This window comes from Bradysia coprophila, unplaced genomic scaffold (genome assembly GCF_014529535.1).
Source record: "Bradysia coprophila strain Holo2 unplaced genomic scaffold, BU_Bcop_v1 contig_358, whole genome shotgun sequence".
NCBI lineage: Eukaryota > Metazoa > Arthropoda > Insecta > Diptera > Sciaridae > Bradysia > Bradysia coprophila.
In genome coordinates this window covers 3,759,176-3,779,092 of record NW_023503616.1, presented here as the reverse complement: position 1 = coordinate 3,779,092, position 19,917 = coordinate 3,759,176, and the positions used below count along the sequence as shown (strand labels likewise).

The 19,917-nt window shown below is 37.7% G+C and overlaps 4 protein-coding genes across 7 annotated transcripts; 2 read left to right on the top strand and 2 right to left on the bottom strand.

Moving 5' to 3' along the window:
- The first annotated feature begins 243 nt into the window (after positions 1–243).
- Positions 244–4,932, top strand: LOC119081274 (vacuolar protein sorting-associated protein 8 homolog). Its single transcript, XM_037190030.1, has 7 exons — positions 244–447; positions 527–742; positions 822–1,241; positions 1,298–1,564; positions 1,620–2,627; positions 2,699–2,917; positions 3,316–4,932. Exons 1-7 carry the CDS (start codon positions 346–348, stop codon positions 4,732–4,734), a joined length of 3,651 nt encoding a protein of 1,216 aa, XP_037045925.1. The 5' UTR covers positions 244–345; the 3' UTR covers positions 4,735–4,932.
- On the bottom strand, positions 4,818–12,300 carry LOC119081276 (zinc finger protein 665-like). The gene is made up of 18 exons (XM_037190032.1): positions 11,882–12,300; positions 11,664–11,807; positions 11,450–11,601; positions 11,310–11,388; positions 11,042–11,108; positions 10,901–10,971; positions 10,632–10,839; positions 10,148–10,560; positions 10,029–10,094; positions 9,822–9,970; positions 9,640–9,753; positions 9,355–9,578; positions 6,209–6,433; positions 6,043–6,150; positions 5,725–5,792; positions 5,646–5,661; positions 5,476–5,591; positions 4,818–5,227 (listed from the first exon to the last, which is right to left on the bottom strand). The coding sequence occupies exons 1-18, from the start codon at positions 11,930–11,932 to the stop codon at positions 5,051–5,053; spliced, it is 2,448 nt and encodes an 815-aa protein (XP_037045927.1). The 5' UTR covers positions 11,933–12,300; the 3' UTR covers positions 4,818–5,050.
- On the top strand, positions 6,842–9,264 carry LOC119081277 (phenoloxidase 2-like). Its single transcript, XM_037190033.1, has 3 exons — positions 6,842–7,562; positions 7,635–8,231; positions 8,297–9,264. Exons 1-3 carry the CDS (start codon positions 6,944–6,946, stop codon positions 9,157–9,159), a joined length of 2,079 nt encoding a protein of 692 aa, XP_037045928.1. The 5' UTR covers positions 6,842–6,943; the 3' UTR covers positions 9,160–9,264.
- Positions 12,301–14,153: 1,853 nt separating the features above from the next.
- On the bottom strand, positions 14,154–18,680 carry LOC119081278. 4 transcript variants are annotated; one of them, XM_037190035.1, is made up of 9 exons: positions 18,537–18,680; positions 17,910–18,162; positions 17,788–17,847; positions 16,576–16,706; positions 15,879–15,967; positions 15,652–15,820; positions 14,942–15,488; positions 14,490–14,731; positions 14,154–14,439 (listed from the first exon to the last, which is right to left on the bottom strand). In XM_037190035.1, the coding sequence occupies exons 2-8, from the start codon at positions 18,084–18,086 to the stop codon at positions 14,495–14,497; spliced, it is 1,410 nt and encodes a 469-aa protein (XP_037045930.1). In that variant the 5' UTR covers positions 18,087–18,162; positions 18,537–18,680; the 3' UTR covers positions 14,154–14,439; positions 14,490–14,494. The 4 variants fall into 4 exon arrangements, with proteins under 4 accessions (XP_037045930.1, XP_037045931.1, XP_037045933.1 ...); XM_037190036.1 differs by having other exon boundaries at positions 17,910–18,122; positions 18,537–18,679; XM_037190038.1 differs by having other exon boundaries at positions 17,910–18,062; positions 18,537–18,674.
- Positions 18,681–19,917: the final 1,237 nt, after the last annotated feature.

The following is a 19,917-nucleotide window of genomic DNA, read 5'->3' as shown; positions in this document are numbered from 1 at the left end:
ATCATTCGTGGCAGTGACGACACAAGTAATCTTAATAGCTATTTCAGTCTTTTATAGTATGAATAAATGCGACAATCGATGAGCTGGTATATTACAAGAATTTGTTGAAAATACTCAGATCAAAAGAACTAACAGACGCGATAAAATAGTAACGGTTGGCGTGTATGTTAGAGTTCGGCCAAAAAGTTGGCGGCTGTCCTATCTACATTCTATCATATGTTTTCGAAATGAGAATGGAAAACGTCAAGCTGTCATTTTTTTCCGTAAAAAAACACTGTACGTCCTCCCTCTCAGTTGTTCAAATTAAATAATCGAATATTTTGTAATGCAATCATCATAATAAAAATGAACAACTTGAAAGCACCATCCCTACAGTCCCTACTGGAATCCGATCGTGGTTCGAATGACAGTCTTCTGGCTGAATCACTCCAGCTGGATATCGAAGAGGTGAATACTGAAAGAAATCCAAACAAAAACAAATTTCTCCTAATCTTATCTTGTTTCGTTATCACGATACGTTCCGCAGTTGGACGATGTTGAATACTCGATACCGCAGTTAAACGAATTACCAACGTTGGAAAGTGTGTTAACGGATTTAGATGGCGATTCAGATATAATATCGGAAGCAGGCTTACTGTTAACAACAACGCCAACCCCATCGATGGATGACACACCGAAAATGGGAACAATCTGGAGACATATAATTTTGCAAGGTGTCTCCGCGCAAATAACATCAGCGACAGTAAGTCATTTCGAAGAATATGCCTTATCATAGTAGAGGTGACTGGTAGTGACTAATGACGAATTTTCATGAATCAAAGGATCGAATAGGTGCTGGTTTGCCGACTTCAGTTGCAATATCTGACATGATTGCTGTTGGTACATCACATGGCTATATTTTGGCTTTCGACAATGCACAAGCATTACGATGGTGCTGTAAAGACCATACAGGGCAGGGTACTGTGTCTACTCTAGCATTCAATGACGATAACTCACGGCTACTAGCCGGATTTGCAAGAGGACATGTCGTCATGATTGATACTGCATGCGGAGACACGATTCGCCTGATGACCGATGTAATTACTCCCAACACCGGTGTATTACATGTAAAATGGATTCAAAATAGTGCTCATGCTCTATGCTCGGATTCCGGCGGTTCAGTATGGTCGCTGAATTTCACAAGACGTCTTGGAATCAGAGGATGTGAGTCTAGATGTATATTTAGCGGTTCGAGAGGAGAGGTAAGCTACCAAGCTTGCATTGTTTTGCTTTTCTGTAACCCGTCAACCATTTTCAGGTTTGCGCAGTTGAACCACTTGCGTTCGGGTTAATGGAACATCCGTTAAAAAACTTTTGTATAGCAGCTCTAGCAACACTATCAAAATTTATAGTCGTAACGATACGGCCTCGTTTAAAGGTTATCAAATTCCATCCAATGGCTGGACCGGGCGAATGTCTACCGTTATTAGCGTGGCAAATGGTGTTGATTCAATCAGCTGACACAACACGTGTCGTAGATCCGGTGTTGGCTGCTGTTCGAGGAAATAATCTCTACTTTCATCAAGTAAAAAACGAAAATATTTTTCTTTTATGAAAAGACTCACTAATTCCATCTGTAGATCACCTATCGATCTGGTCGGGTGTCGTTAATCTTTCTACGCCATATTACATTAACGTACAATATAATTGCCCTGCATTGGATGGGACCAAAAACTATCGCCTGTCTCGACACCAAAGAAATGTTGCATTTAAGTGACGTTCGAACGAACAAAGAATTGGAATGCATTGACGTTGGAGCAGTTGGACTTGTATACAGTTCGGCACAATTCAAAGCATTCGCAACTGGTGGAAACGTATCACCGGCTCTAGCTTTGGCAGGAACATACGCCTGTTATAACACAGTTATATCGAAAGGATCACAGCTTTATATGCTCGGCGGACGATCTCTACATTCCGTAAATGTACGTTCATGGAGCGATAGAATAAATTACCTTTCGAGCAATCAACAATGGGCAGATGCATGTCAATTAGCTATTGATGGATATAAAGCTGCTGGAGATCGAATTCATCGGAAACAAATGGCCAAAGCTCGTACTCTTCAACTGGTCGAGGAGTATATCGAAGCAACGAGCCGTTGTCCTGAATTGTGTTTAGACTCAATTATGAACTGTTTGATCGAAATTCAGGAATTCGACGTTCTGTGGCAGGAACTTTGGGAACGGTTGACTGTCACCGACGGATTTTTGGTTTATCTTACCGAGCACATTGACAATGGTAGCATATCGTTTATATCGCCGATTGTGGCACAATCGTTATGTAACTACTGGGTGCAAGTGAATCCTGATAAGTTGGAGGACGTAATACTCAAATTAGATTGGAGATGTTTGGATTTACATCAAGTGCTGACTATTTCGAAAAAGGAGAAACTATTCAAAGCACAGATTTATTTAAATGCTCATGCTCTTGGCGATTTTACCGTATCGTTAACCGACCTAATTCCACTGATATTGGAAGAGGATCGAAATCTAGGAAATTATCTACTTGTTTATGTGTCCAGCTGTTTAGCGGGTAGGGGCTATCCCACTGGGGATATTGAAGAGGACATCATTCCAACCGTCAAACATGAGGTTTGCATCGAAAGTCGTCGAACATAAATGTGGAAATATACATTTGACATACAAAACATATTTCTTTCCAGGTCTTACGGTGTCTAACCTCTCTTCATTCTAACTGTGCTACTGACACCGAGCTATCATATCCGTACTTGCGACAATTACTCAAATTCGATACCAGGGAAACGTTGAATGTCATTTCGCTAGCATTTCAAGAAAAGGAATTTACTGGTGAATTAGGCCAGTCGCATCGTCAAAGAATCGTCAACATATTGTTGGAAATCCTAACGCCGGAGAGCTCAAATGTAAGCTTTATCCCCAAGTAGCATTTCAGAAAAAATAACTTATTCGTTAAAATAACGTTGTAGCAACGTTGCCACAACGGTTGTGCAACCGTTGTTGCCCGGTTATAGTTTAACCTACGTCAATTAACCGTTGGATAACCGTTAAACAACGAAAAGGTTAAAAATTATAGTTGCTCTACCTTAAATTTTTAACTTTTCCGTTGTTTAACTGTTATCCAACGGTTAATTGACCTAGGTTAAACTATAACCGGGCAACAACGGTTGCAAAACCGTTGTGACAACGTTGCTACAACGTTATTCTAACGAATAAGTTATTTTTTCTGAAATGCTACTTGGGATCACTTTAATTGCTAGAATTGTTCTCCGTGTCAATACATACCATTGTTTTTTCATTGCAGTGGTCCGACATCGCATGTCTCCTAAATTTTATTTCGAATCAAATATCGTCAAGGAACCTGCCCGAGGATTCCAACCTTCTCAACAAAGTACTCAACTATTTGAAAATGGAGCACATTCAAAACGAAACTCCTCGCCAGCACGTGGAACGTGAAGAAGCATGGCTTCAATTGATTGAGGCTGACTGTTTGACCCATATTCCTACAGCTGAACATCTGAAAATGGCACAGTCGGCCAAATGCTATCGGGTGATTGAAAATTTAATGGAAAAGCGTAAACATTATCAAGAGATCCTAAGCTGCTACATCTGCGACCCATATCGTAATAACGAATTGTGGAGCTATGTGAAAAGACACATTGGTACACCGTCCAGACGAATCTATGAACAATTACTTGAACACTTCGAGAAATGTGTTGAAATCAACTGTGAGGAACTGACTCGAATCGTCATCGAATATTTCATGCCGAATTTGAATCGATTTATTCGTTTACTCGATCATAACGAACAGAGTCTGTACTTGTTCCTTGACCAGCTAAACAAGAACCAAGTCCAGCTGGAGCTGAATGACTGTGAAACCTATTTACAACTTTTGTGCAAATACAACACGGAAACGGTGGAAACTTTCCTTCAATCAAACGAGAACTATCGCATCGAGAATGCACTTGAAATTGTAAAAGCATTCCAGCTGACAAGTTGTTCGATTTACCTGTACGAGAAACAGGGTGATTTCCAGTCTGCATTTAATTTGTCAATGGAACTGCTGAAAGAAGCTCCAGAAAGTACATCCGAGAGTCGAGCATTAATTGTCAGTTCGTTGTGTTCACGGGCTTCGCTCGTTCTGCCGGAAAGTCAGAGAGAGAAGTTATGGTTTACCTTCTTGAGACTGATACTTCCGAGGCCCGATCTGACGCAAGTTACTCGCATTATCTTACACGCAGCAAGTGGGCATGTTGATTTAACAAATTTGGTACAATTGGTATTGACGTCCGGCACATCAACTGGCAATTTCGGTGACATTAAACAACTTCTCGTCGGAATGTTGTCGAATTCGAGGTACGAAACTCTACTCCTACGGACCACATCTAAGGTACTCGGTCGCGATTTGCACGATCTTTTCGTTAAAGAGAAGAAAGCAGCGGCCCAAGGACTGTTCGTTAAATCAATAAAGTGTGTGGTATGCCGAATAAGACTCTACAATCAACAGGATGTTGTTGCTTTCGGTACTTGCAGTCATGTGGTGCACTACAATTGTCTCGTTGAACCGTGCACAGTGTGTCCTCGATGCGGTGCTACGAGCATTGAAAATACTCCTGTTCGATTAGCCGTACCCAAAATCGAATTAGTCGATAGGTCTGAACATAAGTTAAGTGGGGCATTGAATGTTGAAGCGCCGCCAAGAATTGGTATTGGTGGCCGATAGCCAGCCATTAAGCGAAAAGTGTAAAAGTATTATTTCGTGCAGACAGCGCAGACAGTGGACAATGAACTGAATATTAATTTATCTAATTGTTTGAGAGATCGTCTACAAAAACGGATGCATCTTACCATTTATTCTCGTCGATGTTATTTGTATACAATCACATTTATTGCAATATAAAAACTAATTAAATATATCAAGAGATTTGTATGGTTTTATTTCATCTTCAATTCATATTTTATGAAAATATTGATTGAGGTCACTAGAACATATGCTTGATATGATTACTCTTGCATCTTGTTCGTGAGGAGCTTTCAGCTTAACTATCTGACACATCACTTATCTTAAAAATAGTTTCAAGACCCATTGGCCCCACCGGTTTGGTTACATTCGGGGTCATGCCGCACGTTGTTTTATGTGACTTTCGATGCGCTTGTAAATTCGATATACACGAAAATCGACTGCCACATGCCTGGCACATAAAACGCTTCAGTCCCTGATAAAAGAAAATAGAAATCACATGGTTGGCTGAGCTTTACCGTAATAAGTCCCCAAGAATATAGTGAATATAGTAGCTTATGATAAAAGTATTGTTCCCTCTGGGTCCCCATATTTAATTATGGGGAATGAATATACCTGGAAAATTACATCATTTTTGTACGAAAGATGACGTCGTTTGCCAGGGAGATTCATCTCCAATGATTGAAAATAGGGACCCTGAGCTCTGCTAAGAGTTTTTCTTACCGTATGTATGGAGACGTGTGTTAGCAAACTCTCGCGATAAGCAAAAGTTTTCTCACAGAATTCACATTTGAATGGTTTAATTCCGTTGTGTTTGCGCTCGTGAATTTTTACTTGACCTGAAATGGTGGGATTGTGAAAATTTCCTTAACATTCATTTGGAATATCATTACCTTGAGTGCGGAAGGCCTACGAGATAAGGACAAAAGATAGATTAGAATTTTTATTGGAAATGTTTTTAGATTGACCCACCTTTCCGCAATATTTGCAAAGATGTGGTAGATCGCCTGAATGAACAGTTGAATGCGTTTTCAAGGAACCTGTTCCGATTAGGCAAAAATTTCAATTTGAGTTTTCCTTGAATTATTTCTGCAAATTCTTTATTTCAAAAGTGGACGGAATGCAAACGTTTACGAACGATAAGCGTGTCACAAGCATGTTTTACAGTTCTTGTTTAAATTGTCCCCTTGTCGATTTACTGACTCTCTGATGCAATTTCTTTTACTTCTGCTACTTAAGACACCACGACCTAAAACAGCACCTAATACCAAATAAGGGTAGTCAACTTACCAGCGCTATGATAACTCTTATGGCAAACGTTGCACTTGTATATGGGCGAATTTCCACAGTTCGATCTTTCATGATCTGACAATGCCACTTTGGATGAGAAGTTACGGCCTAAAAGCAGAAATGCATGAATTTGTTGTCGATTACATAAAATCTTTGTTACACCAACCGCAATTCGGACAAACGAATGTATATTTCTTTGGCGAATGTGGGACGTTGCTGTGCGAGTAACGATTGTGGGCGACAAGATTATCTGGTTCCTTGAACATTTTATTGCACGGCTTGCAAAATAGCTTGTCTTTGTGAAGTTCGTTCTGGTGATTTTCACATTCTGTTGTTGACGCAAACCACATAGAACAGCAAGAGCATTTGTAGATTAGAGTCCCATTTTCGCCTGGAAAAATAATCGATTCAATTGTAGTACGGACCGAAGTTATAGGTCTTAGTCAATCAGAACTCTTATAATCGAATTTATCACCATCCCATCAATCAGATCATTAATTAGAACGATTTACAATGGATTAAGCAAGCAACCAATCCGAAAAGATAACACAAAAAATTCCCATCAAACTCATAGAAATTTACATGAATCCAATCGAACTGACCAAAAAACTAAAATTGATTACATTACTCTGCTATCATAATCCGAATGCATTATGTCTACATCTGGAATAGATTTCCTTTTGAAATTATCATAATACATCCAAAATAGATATCCTTTGCGGTCACTCGCGCATAAATTAAATTTATCGATAATTCCACCATCATGTACTGCAGACACAAACAAATTATTTTTGGTATAAAAGAAAGTGGTCGATCGTTCAGTAAATCAGTTCGCTCAGAAGTTTCATTCAGAGTAAATCTTGTTTCTTGTGTCAGTACGATTCAGTTCAGTTAAAACACAATGCTAAGGACAACGGCCGATTCGAAGAACAACTTGCTGTTGTTGTTCCAAAACCCCAACGAGCCAGTATTTGCTCAAAAGGACGATGGAAAAACTGTCATCGAACTTCCAGAGGAATATTACACTGACCGTTATCGTCCGCTGGGGGATGAATTATCTACACGATTCGGAGAAGACGCTACGAACAAGGTTGTCTTGAAGGCGGTGGCATCGTTACCCGATCTTTCGTTTGCTTCAGCCTTGAGTAAAGATGCAGGCTTTTCACTGTTCAACCAAGCTCACAAAGATATGGCCAGCAAACTAATGCAAATTTTTATGGACCAACCGGATGCGGAGACACTAATGTCCGTTGCGGCATATTGTAAGGATCGCGTTAACGCGTACCTATTCCAATATTCATTGTCGGTGGCAATGCAACACCGAGACGATACGAAGAATATAACGCTTCCATCGATCGTTACCACTTTCCCTGACAAGTTTGTGGATCCTTCTGCCTTTCCAAAGGCCCGAGAAGAAGGTGCACTAGTTGCGGAAGAAAATCGCCAGCACATCAATATTCCAATGGAATTCACTTCGAATAATAAGGAAGTTGAGCAGAAATTGGCATATTTCCGAGAAGGTAAGTTTCACGTTGATCGCACGATCTCTCTCGATTATTTTTAACCTGAGCAAAATTTTCGTTTGATTTAAGATATCGGCGTAAATATGCATCATTGGCATTGGCATTTAGTGTATCCTGGAGAGGGACCCGACCAGATTGTCAGGAAAGATCGTCGAGGAGAACTGTTTTACTACATGCACAATCAAGTTATCGCAAGATACAACGTCGATCGTATATGCGCACGTTTGGAGAAAGCGAAACCATTAACCAATATCCGGTCCATCATTCCTGAAGCCTATTTCCCAAAAATCATTCGTAGTAAACTTAATCGCGCTTATCCTCCACGCGTAGCAAACATGACATTGCAAGATGTTAACCGTACTGATGCCGTAGTTGAAGTAGCCGATATTGAACGGTGGAGAGATCGAATCTACCAAGCTATCGATCAAGGTCAAGTTATTGATTCAAAGGGAAAGACAATCTCTCTGAACGGACTGCAAGGAATCGACATTTTGGGTGATATCGTTGAGTCGAGTGCGCTCTCACCAAACAAATTAGTTTACGGCGACTTACATAATCAAGGTCACAATCTTATTTCCTTCGTTCATGATCCTGAGCAGAAGTACTTGGAAGAATTTGGAGTGATGGGAGATGTTACCACTGCCATGAGAGATCCGATTTTCTACCGTAAGTTTTGTCTACATTAACTGGCGCTGCCTGACCACAAAACTAACTAACTTTTATGTTCATAGGTTGGCATAGTTTCATTGACACTGTATTCCAGAGACACAAGAAACTTCAACCAAGCTATGTGGCTAACACTGAACTTGCATACGCAGGAGTCACGGTGTCATCTGTTAATGTCCAGATAACCCAAGGCAAAAACACAAAGCCGAACACATTGTTGACTTTCTGGCAAAAATCCGATGTTGATTTAAGTAGCGGTTTGGATTTTGGCCCCGAAGGAAATGTGTACGCATCTTTCACGCATCTTCAACACGCCCCATTCGCCTATACCATCGGCGTCGAAAACAAAGCGAGCGCACAAAAAATTGGAACGTGCCGAATTTTCATGTGCCCGATAAATGACGACCGTGGACAACCAATCACTAAATTTGAAGAACAACGGAGCTTAATGATCGAAATGGACAAATTTACAGTATACTTGAATCCGGGACAGAACACCATTCGTCGTCGCTCTGACGAATCTAGCATTACGATTCCCTATGAAAGATCGTTCCGTAAAATTGGCAGCAAATTTACACCGACCGACGCAGCCGAAAAAGCTCAGTTCCAATTTTGTGGATGTGGATGGCCGCAACACATGCTTATTCCTAAAGGATCTCCAGAAGGCACGAAATTCAACATTTTCGTGATGATTTCAAATTACGAATTGGATCGTGTCAACCAGCCAGACTTGAAGAATCCGTGCAACGATGCAGCCTCGTTCTGTGGATTGAAGGATCAGAAATATCCGGACAAAAGAGCCATGGGATTCCCGTTCGATCGCCCGTACAAGGTTGCTGGATTGAATGACTTCAGAAAATTGGGATCGAACATGGCACTTGGCGAGTGTGAAATCAAGTTTACAAATGCCCTCATCAACCGAACATAATTCACGATTCGTTTCTTCTATCTTATTTCTACTTTATATTCTAACCACTAACCATGGACGCGGCCGTGTCTTATATTAATCAATAAATAATCAAGTTTGCATTCATTGGAAAGACTTTTGACACTAAAAATGCTTCACTCAACCTTAGTGAAACAGACAGTGAACATTCTGTTCATTCGATCAATTTCGACTTACCGTGAACTTTCTCATGTTTTTCCAACAGATTCGAACTGGTGTATTTCTTATGGCAGTACTGACACACCACCTCGGGTTTTGCCACTTTGCTTTTCTTGGTAATCGTTTCTTCTACCTTTGGAACTTTCAACATTCCATGCTCAGTTTTCAGATGAGTTTTATATGCTCCCTGGAGGATGTACATTTTCGGGCATAATTCACATCGGTACAACGTCGTGTTCATCCTTAAAAAGAAATTTTCTTTGTTCCAAAACATAATTCAATCAAATGTTCTCGCTAAATTACTCTTGTGTTTGTTGAGCTTCTGCCTCTTCGGCCTCTTCATCATCTTCGTATTTAACGTCATACAATTCGAATTGTTCGGGCTCCTCAGGCTCATCTAATTCATTTGATTGTACTCTGCGAATATAGTAAAAAGCCCGACAATGATAACAGTCTGTAGAAATGTGAATTTTTCAGCGAGTTACCCTTCATCAGATGCGTTGTAGTGTTCAACCTCGATTTCAGATTGATGCGACAAATCTTCGGCATACCGGCCGACTTGAATGTCGTCGATGAGAGTTATGTTGTTCTTGTTGTCTTCTTCAACGACCAAACTCTTGATGACTGGCTTATCCTGAGTTAAATATTTTTGTGAATTTTGCAAACTAAGACAAGAATTCATTACTGCTTACCTCAACCAATTCACTTTCCACATAAATGATTTGATGATCACTTTCACAGGATTTATCGTAAGTCTCCTGCGAAAAAAAAATCAATTCACTCGTCTAAACGACTCACTAACTGTTCTTACATTTTCCCACGTCTCGTTTCGACCATCGTAATCATCATTTTCTCCTTGCTGCGAACTTAACTCATCGCCGAAATTATTTTCATAATTTTTATCCGAATTCTCATATTCAATTCCATCGGTTTCCATTTCGCCGGGCAGTAAATCGTCGGATGTGATAAACTCTATTTCAATATTCGATTCAACCGTAATGTTATCATCTATAATGAAATGTTGACCATCGGCGGTGGTTGCTGGAGACTGAATCTCAATTTCCATATGCTCCAATTTAGTCTTCCTAATTACAGACGGAGTCGACACTTCCGATTCTGCCTTGATATGGCCGGTTTCGTGTTCTTCTGGAAACATTTCCGACTTTCTAGGTTTCTTCTGGCGTGGAGGTTTTGGGGAAACTTTCATTGTCAGACTTCCAGGTACTGATAAAAGGAGGTCAATACCATTTGTAGTTTTAGAGCCCTAGTTTTTGTGAATATTCTTTGCTTCTCACCTTTAGAACTAGCTCTCGGAGCAATTTTAGTATTTTTACAAAACTGAGGTAGACCGCATGTTTTCGGACGTGATTTTCGATGTTTGATCAGGTTTCCGATGCACGAAAAACGACTTCCACATCCTTCACATAAATACGGTTTGATTCCAGTATGTAGCGACGAATGGGTAACGAGACTCTCCCGATAGGAAAACGCTTTATCGCACACCTAATAGAATTAAGTGCGTTTTGATAGTAAGACAATTTTTCAGTTCAAAGGAAGCACTTACGTCACAACGGAACGGTTTTTCCAGCGTGTGACTCCTTTCGTGGACTTTTAGTTGTCCTTTGCTTAGAAAACCTGAATTGTAGTAAAGGCAGAGACTGTAGTCTGATTAAATTTTGAACATCAACTTGTTTCATTGACTTACTTTTACCACAAAAATTGCAGAGGTGTTTCTTCTCGCCAAGGTGGATCATTTTATGTGCGTTTAGAGTCTGTGGTAAAAACAATAATCTCCATTAAGCTAAGACGGATGCCGAGTCTTGCGTTAAGCAAAAATGCAGAACAAAAAATAGTCAAAGTTGACAGAGGAGGCAAGACTAACTATAAGCGTCAATACAGTTAATGTAGAACGAACATTTCAATTTGTTAGTGGTTTGGTCCGCATACGTTATTACCATTTTCCTAATACTTACATTTTGAGTCATAAACTTTGAATCGCATTGATCGCACTGAAACTGTTTCACTGTTCCACATTTAGTCATGTTATGTATTCTGCAATGAAATTGTGAAGGGTTAGTACATAGACCCGGACGTAACAGTTACTCTCACATACTTCAGTTGATTTTGAGTTTTAAACTGTGATCCACAATCGGCGCAGATGGCATTCTCTCGATCTTTACCATTATGCATTCGTTCCATGTGCGCTAATAGTTTTTCCTCCTCATTCATTGGAAATGTTGCCGGACAGCTGTTGCATGATAGTTTCTGATGGTAAATGTTTCGTTAGCATGATTTGTGAGTTGAAAAATGCAATCTTTTCCTGTTACCGTATGGACGTTTTCTTTATGCGTTCGGACATCAGATTCCGAATCAAATGCTGTATTACATATTCGGCAGATATGTTCCTTCGGCACATGTGTGAGACTGTGTTTCTTCAAAGCAGCCGGATATTTGAATGTTTGGGAACAGAGCTACATTGTGAACGAGAAGTGATCGTTGTTTATATTCAGTTTTATCGGACATTTGAAACATTTGACGGCCATACCGAACATTGCAGTAGTTCAATGGTTGTAGATTTACTTTTGGCCTCATGCATTGTGCTAGGCAGATCAATTCAGAACGAATCGTTTCAAAAGTAATTTAAATTTCAAAAATCAGTAGTTAAGACAAACACTGTAAAATCAATATTATGTGGCCGATGATTATTCAATCAAATTTTTGGTAATCTTCGGTCTGATTGTCAAAAATGCGAACTATTTTATGTCGTAAAACGAAGCTCTACTCTGTTTTCGCTGTCTAAGATATAATTTTTGAATAGTCCGATTCACAACGACCAGATCTTGCATGTAAGTGGAGGCAAATTTAATTTACCGAATTCAAAAACACTATTTAACACTGTACATGGTACGTACATCGTAAATAAAATAATTTACACTGCCATTTTGCGCTGAGTGCTTTCATTTCAGTAATTCGAAGGGGAAAATACGTCGTTGTGCTGGAGTCGCTGTCATTGATTTAACGCGCAACGCTACAAATGTATTAAAATTTCAAATTTTGGCGCAAAATCAGCCACTGTCAACTACAGTGGCAAAAATAAGCCAAAGTAATATATTTTGCATTTAAGGCTATAAACTTAGGGAGGTCGTTTATTAGATACTTATGAAGAAGTAAAATCACCAAAATCGAGTTTCTAAAGAGCTTGGCGTCCTTTTCAAAGTAATGTCTTAGAGCATGGTTCGCAGGATATTTGTAGCTCCTTAGAATTGTATACATACTGGACTTCAGTATTACTGGAGCTACGCAGATCATTTGTTAAAGATTACTTATATGAAAATAAATTAAATTAAGTAAATGAGGTGCGTTGTCCACAATCCCTTTCGATCATCAAACAGAATTTTAGGTACTGCAGAACTGTGCGCAAAACTCAACGAACATCAATTCAGTCTATTGAAAGCGCGTTGCATCATTTTTTCAAAGACTGCCACAGAATGATAACAAAACTATGTGAATGGTGAGACAGAAACTTCTTCAGCGAATGAAATTTCTGGACGCCGTTTTTCAAAGCATTGAAACGACTGCCAGAATGCCTCCATATTTCCGAAATATCTTCAACCACACTTTTGATTGACATCCATCAAAAATATCCAAGTGAAGTTAACGTGAAAGGCATAACAGTTCTACATATACGCATCGCCGGGAAATGTCATCATCACACCCGCCCTGAACAAAAATAAAGTTTTACCGAAAATGCACCCAAAAATTGATCCCTGTTCTGAATAGAGGGACCCTAGGGGAGTTCAAAACGATGGTCCGTTAAGCTGGACCAGATGCTTCCCCAGCCCATACAATTTTTTCCTTAGTTGTATGGATGTGGGGAAGCATCTGGTCCAGCTTAACGGACCATCGTTTTGAACTCCCCTAGGGTCACTCTATTCAAAACAGCGATCAATTTTTGGGTGCATTTTCGGTAAAACTTAGTTCAGGGCGGGTGTGTCATCGAAACACTCAACCTCTCACATACGGCTATGCATCTGTTATCGATAAGGACGACAATAATAATGACAAAATCTGGGTAATATGGTCCTTTATACAGTAAAATGCATGTTAAAAAAATTGAAGTACAAGATTTGAAATCAACAGATTAAAAATACCTTGATCGATGGAAGTAGTAGTCTGGTAGCACGACAGAGTAATAGTACATTACTATACCAGTGAAGTAATTTGATATCTCGTATCCAGATGAGTAAAAGTATCCGAGGGCTTCAGCCCGAGGTACTTTTACTCATCGTGATACGATATCAAATTATTTCACGTGTAAAGTATGGCGTTTTACTTTACGAGCGAGGGAAAGGGTCTTCACTAGTGAGGGAAAGGCCACATTACCTCACTAGTAAAGTAAAATAAACTTTACTGTTATCTTTACTCTGTCGTGCTCGTCATCTGAAACAGGTTAAGCAAATTTACACTCGAAGTAAATTTGTGGAATCGTTGATAGTGCACGGAAATGTCTTTTGAATTGTGGATGGACCATTTCAACAGTTGAAATTTTCAACTTCGCATTCAAGTACAATGTCACATAACGGCTCCTAAAAATTCTAACTGTACCGAGCGCTTTTGTAAAACTTTACTAAATAAATAGAACTTACCGGGACCGCACCTTGGATGGTGACCTCCTACAGTTTACAATTTTGTCTGAGTCAAGAGATCTTTCGAAAACGCTTTTGTATAGTGGTAATATTCTTAACTTCTGTGTCTGTAGTTAAAAGAGACATAGTCTTGAAAAAGTCGAAGACAGTTTTAGATAAAAGAAAAGCGCATTGCGTTCTTAAGCTTCTTTATTTAGTTTTTCGAAGGAAATGAAGGAAGTTCGTCAATATTTCTGTAATCTACAATTTTTGCTATTTTCTTCTTCTTAGTAAGTAAGTGTAACTATCAGTCTTCCCAGGCACTTCCAACAGTGAACATGTCGTATACGGTAAAACTAAATTTAAATATTGTTTCTAAGATGATATTTATCCAAGTTCGTCATTTAAAAAATCGTCTTCTTCATTTCACTCAACCGAGAAAATTACGGATTACGAAGCCAAGACCAATCACACCTAACTGATGAAATGTTAATCGGAAGAATTTATTAAATTGCAGCTTGAAATTACCAATTTTATTCGTTCCATTGCTGTTGCTTAATAATTTTATTTTTCTTAATCCTGCCAATGTAAGCATTTCGTGCCTTTTCCACCGTACCGTCCATTTTCAAAGCACCGATGTTGATACCATCGATTTTGATAGCATATCCCTTTTGCTTTTCGGGGTTGCAATTTTCGAAGAACTTGCATTGATTGGATATATCCGGCTTCTCCATGACTTTGACTTTGCTCTTAGTAATTTCATCTTGCGCCTAAATATAAGATCCAATCATTCACAGTGACTTTTACATTCATTCACGCTCATTAAAAACAAGTATTCATTCATAAATGACGTCCTACAAACTATGAAAAAGTCGGTCACGATCAGTGAGCGTAAATGTATGTTCAGAACAAGTGTAAAATGACCGGATATATGACGACAATTATGAACGACCTCTTACTGGATGTGCAGCTAAACTTACCTGTCGCTTTGCAAGCATTTGCATACGTTCAGAGACTTTGTTACAAAATGGAGACGTTACGGAACGTTCTCTATCAAAACTTGGCTCGCGACGATAAATGTCACCGGTCTCAAATCTTTGTTTAGCATTACGCGTCTTTTCCGCAGCAGCTTTTACATTACCTAGTTCATATGCCATGAGCAAACCTTTATTACGTAGTTTCGGAATTATTTCTAGTTTCGCAACTGCATTCTCATATTTTTCCTTAGTACGAGCTTGTTTTCCTAAATAAACCCTGGAACGAATATCCTGTATTTCCTGTTTACGTTCCAAACGCCTTGCTTCGCGATCGTCATCGATTCCAGCTTCGAATTTGTCTTTTATTTCGTTCATATCGTCGACTTTTATGGGAAGTTTACTTAGCAGCCGTTTAGCTCTGATCAAATCAACATCTGCATCCTCTCCGTAATCTTCCGAATGAATCGATTCATCATCAAAGTCGTTCTTACGTTCCTTTTCGTTCGCCTTTAAATCGCTAACGCCAACATCCATTCCCTTAGTATGAAATCTGAGAGTAGAACAATTAGATGAATCGTACGTATACTGATAGACTATGATAATTCTACTCAATGAAATTTTAAAATTTTACTCGAAAAAAGTGTCAACTGTCCGAGTAAAATTCAAAATCTGGCCTGAAAGAGTCATTACATGGAATTGAAATAAAAACGTACTTTTCCATTTTCGAAAGGACTGTTGCACCTCGTTTGGTGTTAACGTTGTGTTGCAACTCTTCAGTCGTTTTCGTAGTTGTGGCATTTTTATTTAAACTCGTTTTAACTGCATTGCTTTGAATGTCTTGACGTATAAGTTGATATTGTTCCGAAACATGAACTGCACCGTCTAATACATAAGTCGTAAAAATATTATAAATGGTCAAAATGTATCCCTTAAATATTACCGTTTGTCTGTCCGAAACGTTGTTTAAAGTGATATTGGCAGTAGAGTACACCTTCATGAATCTGAAAATTATCAACTTTGCTGTGTCGGCTACAAAAGAAATAATTTTATTCGTTCGGTAGCTATAGAAGAGTAGTACCTTAATTACGTAACGTTGTTTGCTGAGACAAAAATGTAAAATGTTATGATTTCTTGACTGAGAAGTATGTATGTTCGGGTCAGAAATAGGACTGTTCATTTTACAGGAAGAGTCCAAAATTCATCTGGAATGGAATTTTTTCCCTTGCATGAATTTTTTTTTTAGTACCTGGTTTGGACGATGTTTTAAGCTATTTTCGTACAACTCGCGAAAATAACTTAAGTACATTGGCCATACCAAGTTGACAAAAAACTATTTTTTTTAAATTCTTAAAATACGGGTCCAATATTTTAGCCTTCCGCCTTCCAAATAAACTTCATTCTAAATAAATTTTGGACTCTTCCTGTGAAATGAACAGACCTAGTCAGAAATCATTCTACTATGTGTAATCAATAACCACTTCAGGAATGAACAAAAAACTCTGACTAATGTGATCTTATAAAGCAAAAATTAAAATAATGAAGTATAACATTTAAGGTCAATATTTTCATAGAAGAACTTCTATCCCATTAGAACGTTACGTGATTCAGGCACAGCCACTAATTATGTGTAAATTTACTTTAATTGTTTATCGCATTTGCTGCATCTAAAACAGCTTCTATGCCAGACTTGATGTTCTGCGATAACCGCTACCATTTTATAAACGGTTTTGTTACAACGTACGCAAATATCCTCCGGAGGATCCGTTCGCTAGACCAAAGGAATATTCAATTATTTCTGATTATTATACGAATATCTCAATTGTTCCTAATGCAGTTAATGTCAACCGAATTTGTGTCTGTTTCAACTGTTTTACTAGCAGGTCTACACAATCACTCAGTTTATGATTGCTTATGTGGTTTATTGTGAAACCCGTATAAAGACTTACAAGGAAAGTGTTTGAGTGAACCAGCTGGTGAAACAACTAAAGGAAATATAAAGCAAATATGAGTGGACTGCTAATTTCAATGAGTTTATGGAAATCATGGGCTTCATATTTTCAAACCATGGATAGGTGATGGGCATTTTCATAAAACGTAATGACATGCTCTGGGTATGTACCATATGCTCTTTAAATAGTAAAATGCATGTTAAAAAAAGGAAATACAAGATTTGAAATCAGCCAATTAAAAATACTTCGATCGATGGAAGTAACAGATCCGACAATAATACTGGTCATATTCTTGCCGTCTGTAGCAGCTTAATGAAATGAGTGTAAAGTAAGTTCTTTTAATGGTGTCTACAATTGTATTACAAAATAAAAGTTTAACCCTCGCTTTAACCATTAAAACCAGCGATGTTTGTAAAAGACTTGGGAACTGGGCTGTGCACAAAAATTTGGTATGCTCAGTGCTCACTCATCTTTAGTATAAATACTCATAATTTGAAAGCCAAGCAGCAAAAACAAATATTTTGGTCTCTCGTCAGAGTAAAACATGTTAAAGTCTATACAAGGTGAAGGAAGAAGGAGTAACAGATTCAAGAATCAAAGTTGAAAAACTTGATAAAGCTTCACCTTCTATTATTAGGTTATTGTTAGACCGTTAGACTAACCATCTCTATATATACAAATAGTGTGGTGTTATAAAACGATCATTATTATTATTTCTAATTGTTATTTTCCTTCAGTTTAAAAGAAATATTTTTACTTTAACAGTTTTCATACCAGATAGAAGTAGTTACGATTAGTTAGCCAGAGCTTTAAGCTTAATGTTTTCGTAATTGTAAATAAAAGATGATTAGCTCAATTGTTAGATCACAAACGCGCATAAATTATCAGAGATAATCGCACCTGGGGTTTCATTATTGAAGTCGGTTCATTGTAACGTTCGTTTTTCTGAAAATTAGATGTCTACCGAAATAGTACAAAATATATTAATAAATAGAAATAATCTTCAGCCTATTATTCCTTACGGATGTGTGCTTCTCCTTTTGAGTATACGGTGGTTTAGTAATTACTTTTTGATTTGTTTGCAGTTGTTGTTGTTGCTGCTGCTGCAATATTTGTTGTTGACTATAAGATGTTCTTGTCATTGTGGTTATTTTGGTCGTTACGCCACCCACAGTCTTCACAACAGATGATTGAGTCATTTTATGATTTTGTTAAATGTGTAGTAAATTTGAACACTTTCAAGACTTTTCATTAAACGGTGCAGAGCCTATTTTTCTGAGAGAAGATTTTCATTTTAGCAATTTCATTTTGCAAAATTCCTTCTAGATGATCTTGAATTTCGAGTTCATTTTCACAAATTTGAAAAGCGATTTTCAATAATATTTCCATTATTTTGATAAGAATTTTCACAGAAATAGGCCCTGAACCGTAGTTATAGTCTATAATTGAAAAGGTAGCCAAAAATTTTCACATTTATAAATATAAAAGTGGAATATGAAATTATTAATTAGAAATCATAATTCGGTTGTTTGCTCTTCGTAACTAATTTTTAATTAGAAATCGTAATTTGTAGCTGCGTTAGCTTTTTGGTAATTTTTAATATCTAATTCTTCATCACAAAAATAATAACGTTCAATGGATATTCTTACATAACAAATAATAAAAGAAAAACTGAATGTTTAATTGGAGGACACACTTTACACTGTTTACAGTTAAATGAACAGACACTTCACTCAACGCGATATGTACGATATGAATGTCGGCGAAATATTGGTACTACTCAGTGAAAAATTGTTGTTTTATTTAACGTGTTTGCGGAAAGAAAATATGTAGAGTTGCAGGAATGATTCGATATTGTTGACATTCTCTAAAATCTGAAATTTACAGTTGCTTTATGTTTGAATTTACTTACAATATTAGGTATGACCAAACTTCCTGCTGCAATTATCTAACTTCGGAGAATTTGAACGTTATTGTCTAATTTAAGTACACAGAGATATATAGTCAAAAAACTCAAGATGATCGTTTTTGTGTATATTTCGGTTTTCAGTTATGTTTAGCAAATTGTCGTTCATATCTCATATCATGTTCACTAATTGTGTAAAATATACTATAAAATGTTAAAAGTAGAGTTCCCTCATCTCTTCAATCTTATTCTTGGATCGGTTCCTACCGTGAGTGAAAAAAGAAAACAAATTGCGTGATTTATTTGTAGATTGAATACATATGCGAATTATCTTGATGGTTTTGTCAGTATGTCATTTGTTATTATTGACAACGTAAAAATTATGTGCTCTGGATAATGTAGCTTATATAAAAATGTGTTACAGGTAACGACATAAGAGTACATTTTGTACCTAGGACTAAAAGTATTTTTTAGCGTGTGAGAGGTTTCCAGATAGAGCCGAAGGCGAGGTCCGTGGTACGAATAATATTTTTCATATCCGACAGAGAAAAAGTGCGACGAAGTTTTTTTTTTGTTCAATCCGTTCCGTTGTAGAAAAAAAACTCCTAATTAAAAGACTGGATAATTATATGGGTGAAATTTACTTGTCATCTGCGTAAAAATGAAGATTAAAAAGTTGAAAGGATATTCAAATTTCATTTTCGATTTACGAAATAAAACCAAATTGAACTGCTACTTTTGCTGTATTGTACCGTAACCCAAATGCCACAAATAAATATTTCTATAATTCCACACCTTTACTAAAAAATTCAGAAAAAATCGTTTGAAAAAAACTATATTTAGATCACCTGCCGTTAGAAATAACTAGAAACATCGTCAACAGGCTATAACGTATAGATTTACATTGCTGTTGGACAATAACAACTTTTTCATTTCAAACTTAAGTTTATTTATGTCGTACGATAACTACAGTATACATATTCTCCCTCCATAATTTTTAAAAGAAAGTTTTATATATCATCATCATCCTGTGATAATAAAATCATTAACTTTTTACGTACTCGATCACCTGCATTGACATCGACGACAAAAAAGTATAATGGGATCTAGATTTTTTCTAATGA

What these genes read in the sequence shown, in the direction of transcription:
- LOC119081274 (XM_037190030.1), top strand. Translation starts at nt 346, where the DNA reads ATGAACAACTTGAAAGCACCATCCCTACAGTCCCTACTGGAATCCGAT. An exon ending in TCCAGCTGGATATCGAAGAG is followed by an intron (nt 448 to 526) that starts GTGAATACTGAA and finishes TACGTTCCGCAG; the next exon opens with TTGGACGATGTTGAATACTC. An exon ending in ATAATCTCTACTTTCATCAA is followed by an intron (nt 1,565 to 1,619) that starts GTAAAAAACGAA and finishes TTCCATCTGTAG; the next exon opens with ATCACCTATCGATCTGGTCG.
- LOC119081277 (XM_037190033.1), top strand. Translation starts at nt 6,944, where the DNA reads ATGCTAAGGACAACGGCCGATTCGAAGAACAACTTGCTGTTGTTGTTC. An exon ending in ATTGGCATATTTCCGAGAAG is followed by an intron (nt 7,563 to 7,634) that starts GTAAGTTTCACG and finishes GTTTGATTTAAG; the next exon opens with ATATCGGCGTAAATATGCAT. An exon ending in GAGAGATCCGATTTTCTACC is followed by an intron (nt 8,232 to 8,296) that starts GTAAGTTTTGTC and finishes TTATGTTCATAG; the next exon opens with GTTGGCATAGTTTCATTGAC.
- LOC119081276 (XM_037190032.1), bottom strand. Translation starts at nt 11,932, where the DNA reads ATGCATGAGGCCAAAAGTAAATCTACAACCATTGAACTACTGCAATGT. An exon ending in AAAACTCAAAATCAACTGAA is followed by an intron (nt 11,389 to 11,449) that starts GTATGTGAGAGT and finishes ATTTCATTGCAG; the next exon opens with AATACATAACATGACTAAAT. An exon ending in ATTCGTTTGTCCGAATTGCG is followed by an intron (nt 6,151 to 6,208) that starts GTTGGTGTAACA and finishes TTCTGCTTTTAG; the next exon opens with GCCGTAACTTCTCATCCAAA.
- LOC119081278 (XM_037190035.1), bottom strand. Translation starts at nt 18,086, where the DNA reads ATGACTCAATCATCTGTTGTGAAGACTGTGGGTGGCGTAACGACCAAA. An exon ending in GTCCTTTCGAAAATGGAAAA is followed by an intron (nt 15,489 to 15,651) that starts GTACGTTTTTAT and finishes TTCTACTCTCAG; the next exon opens with ATTTCATACTAAGGGAATGG. An exon ending in AAATGCTTGCAAAGCGACAG is followed by an intron (nt 14,732 to 14,941) that starts GTAAGTTTAGCT and finishes TCTTATATTTAG; the next exon opens with GCGCAAGATGAAATTACTAA.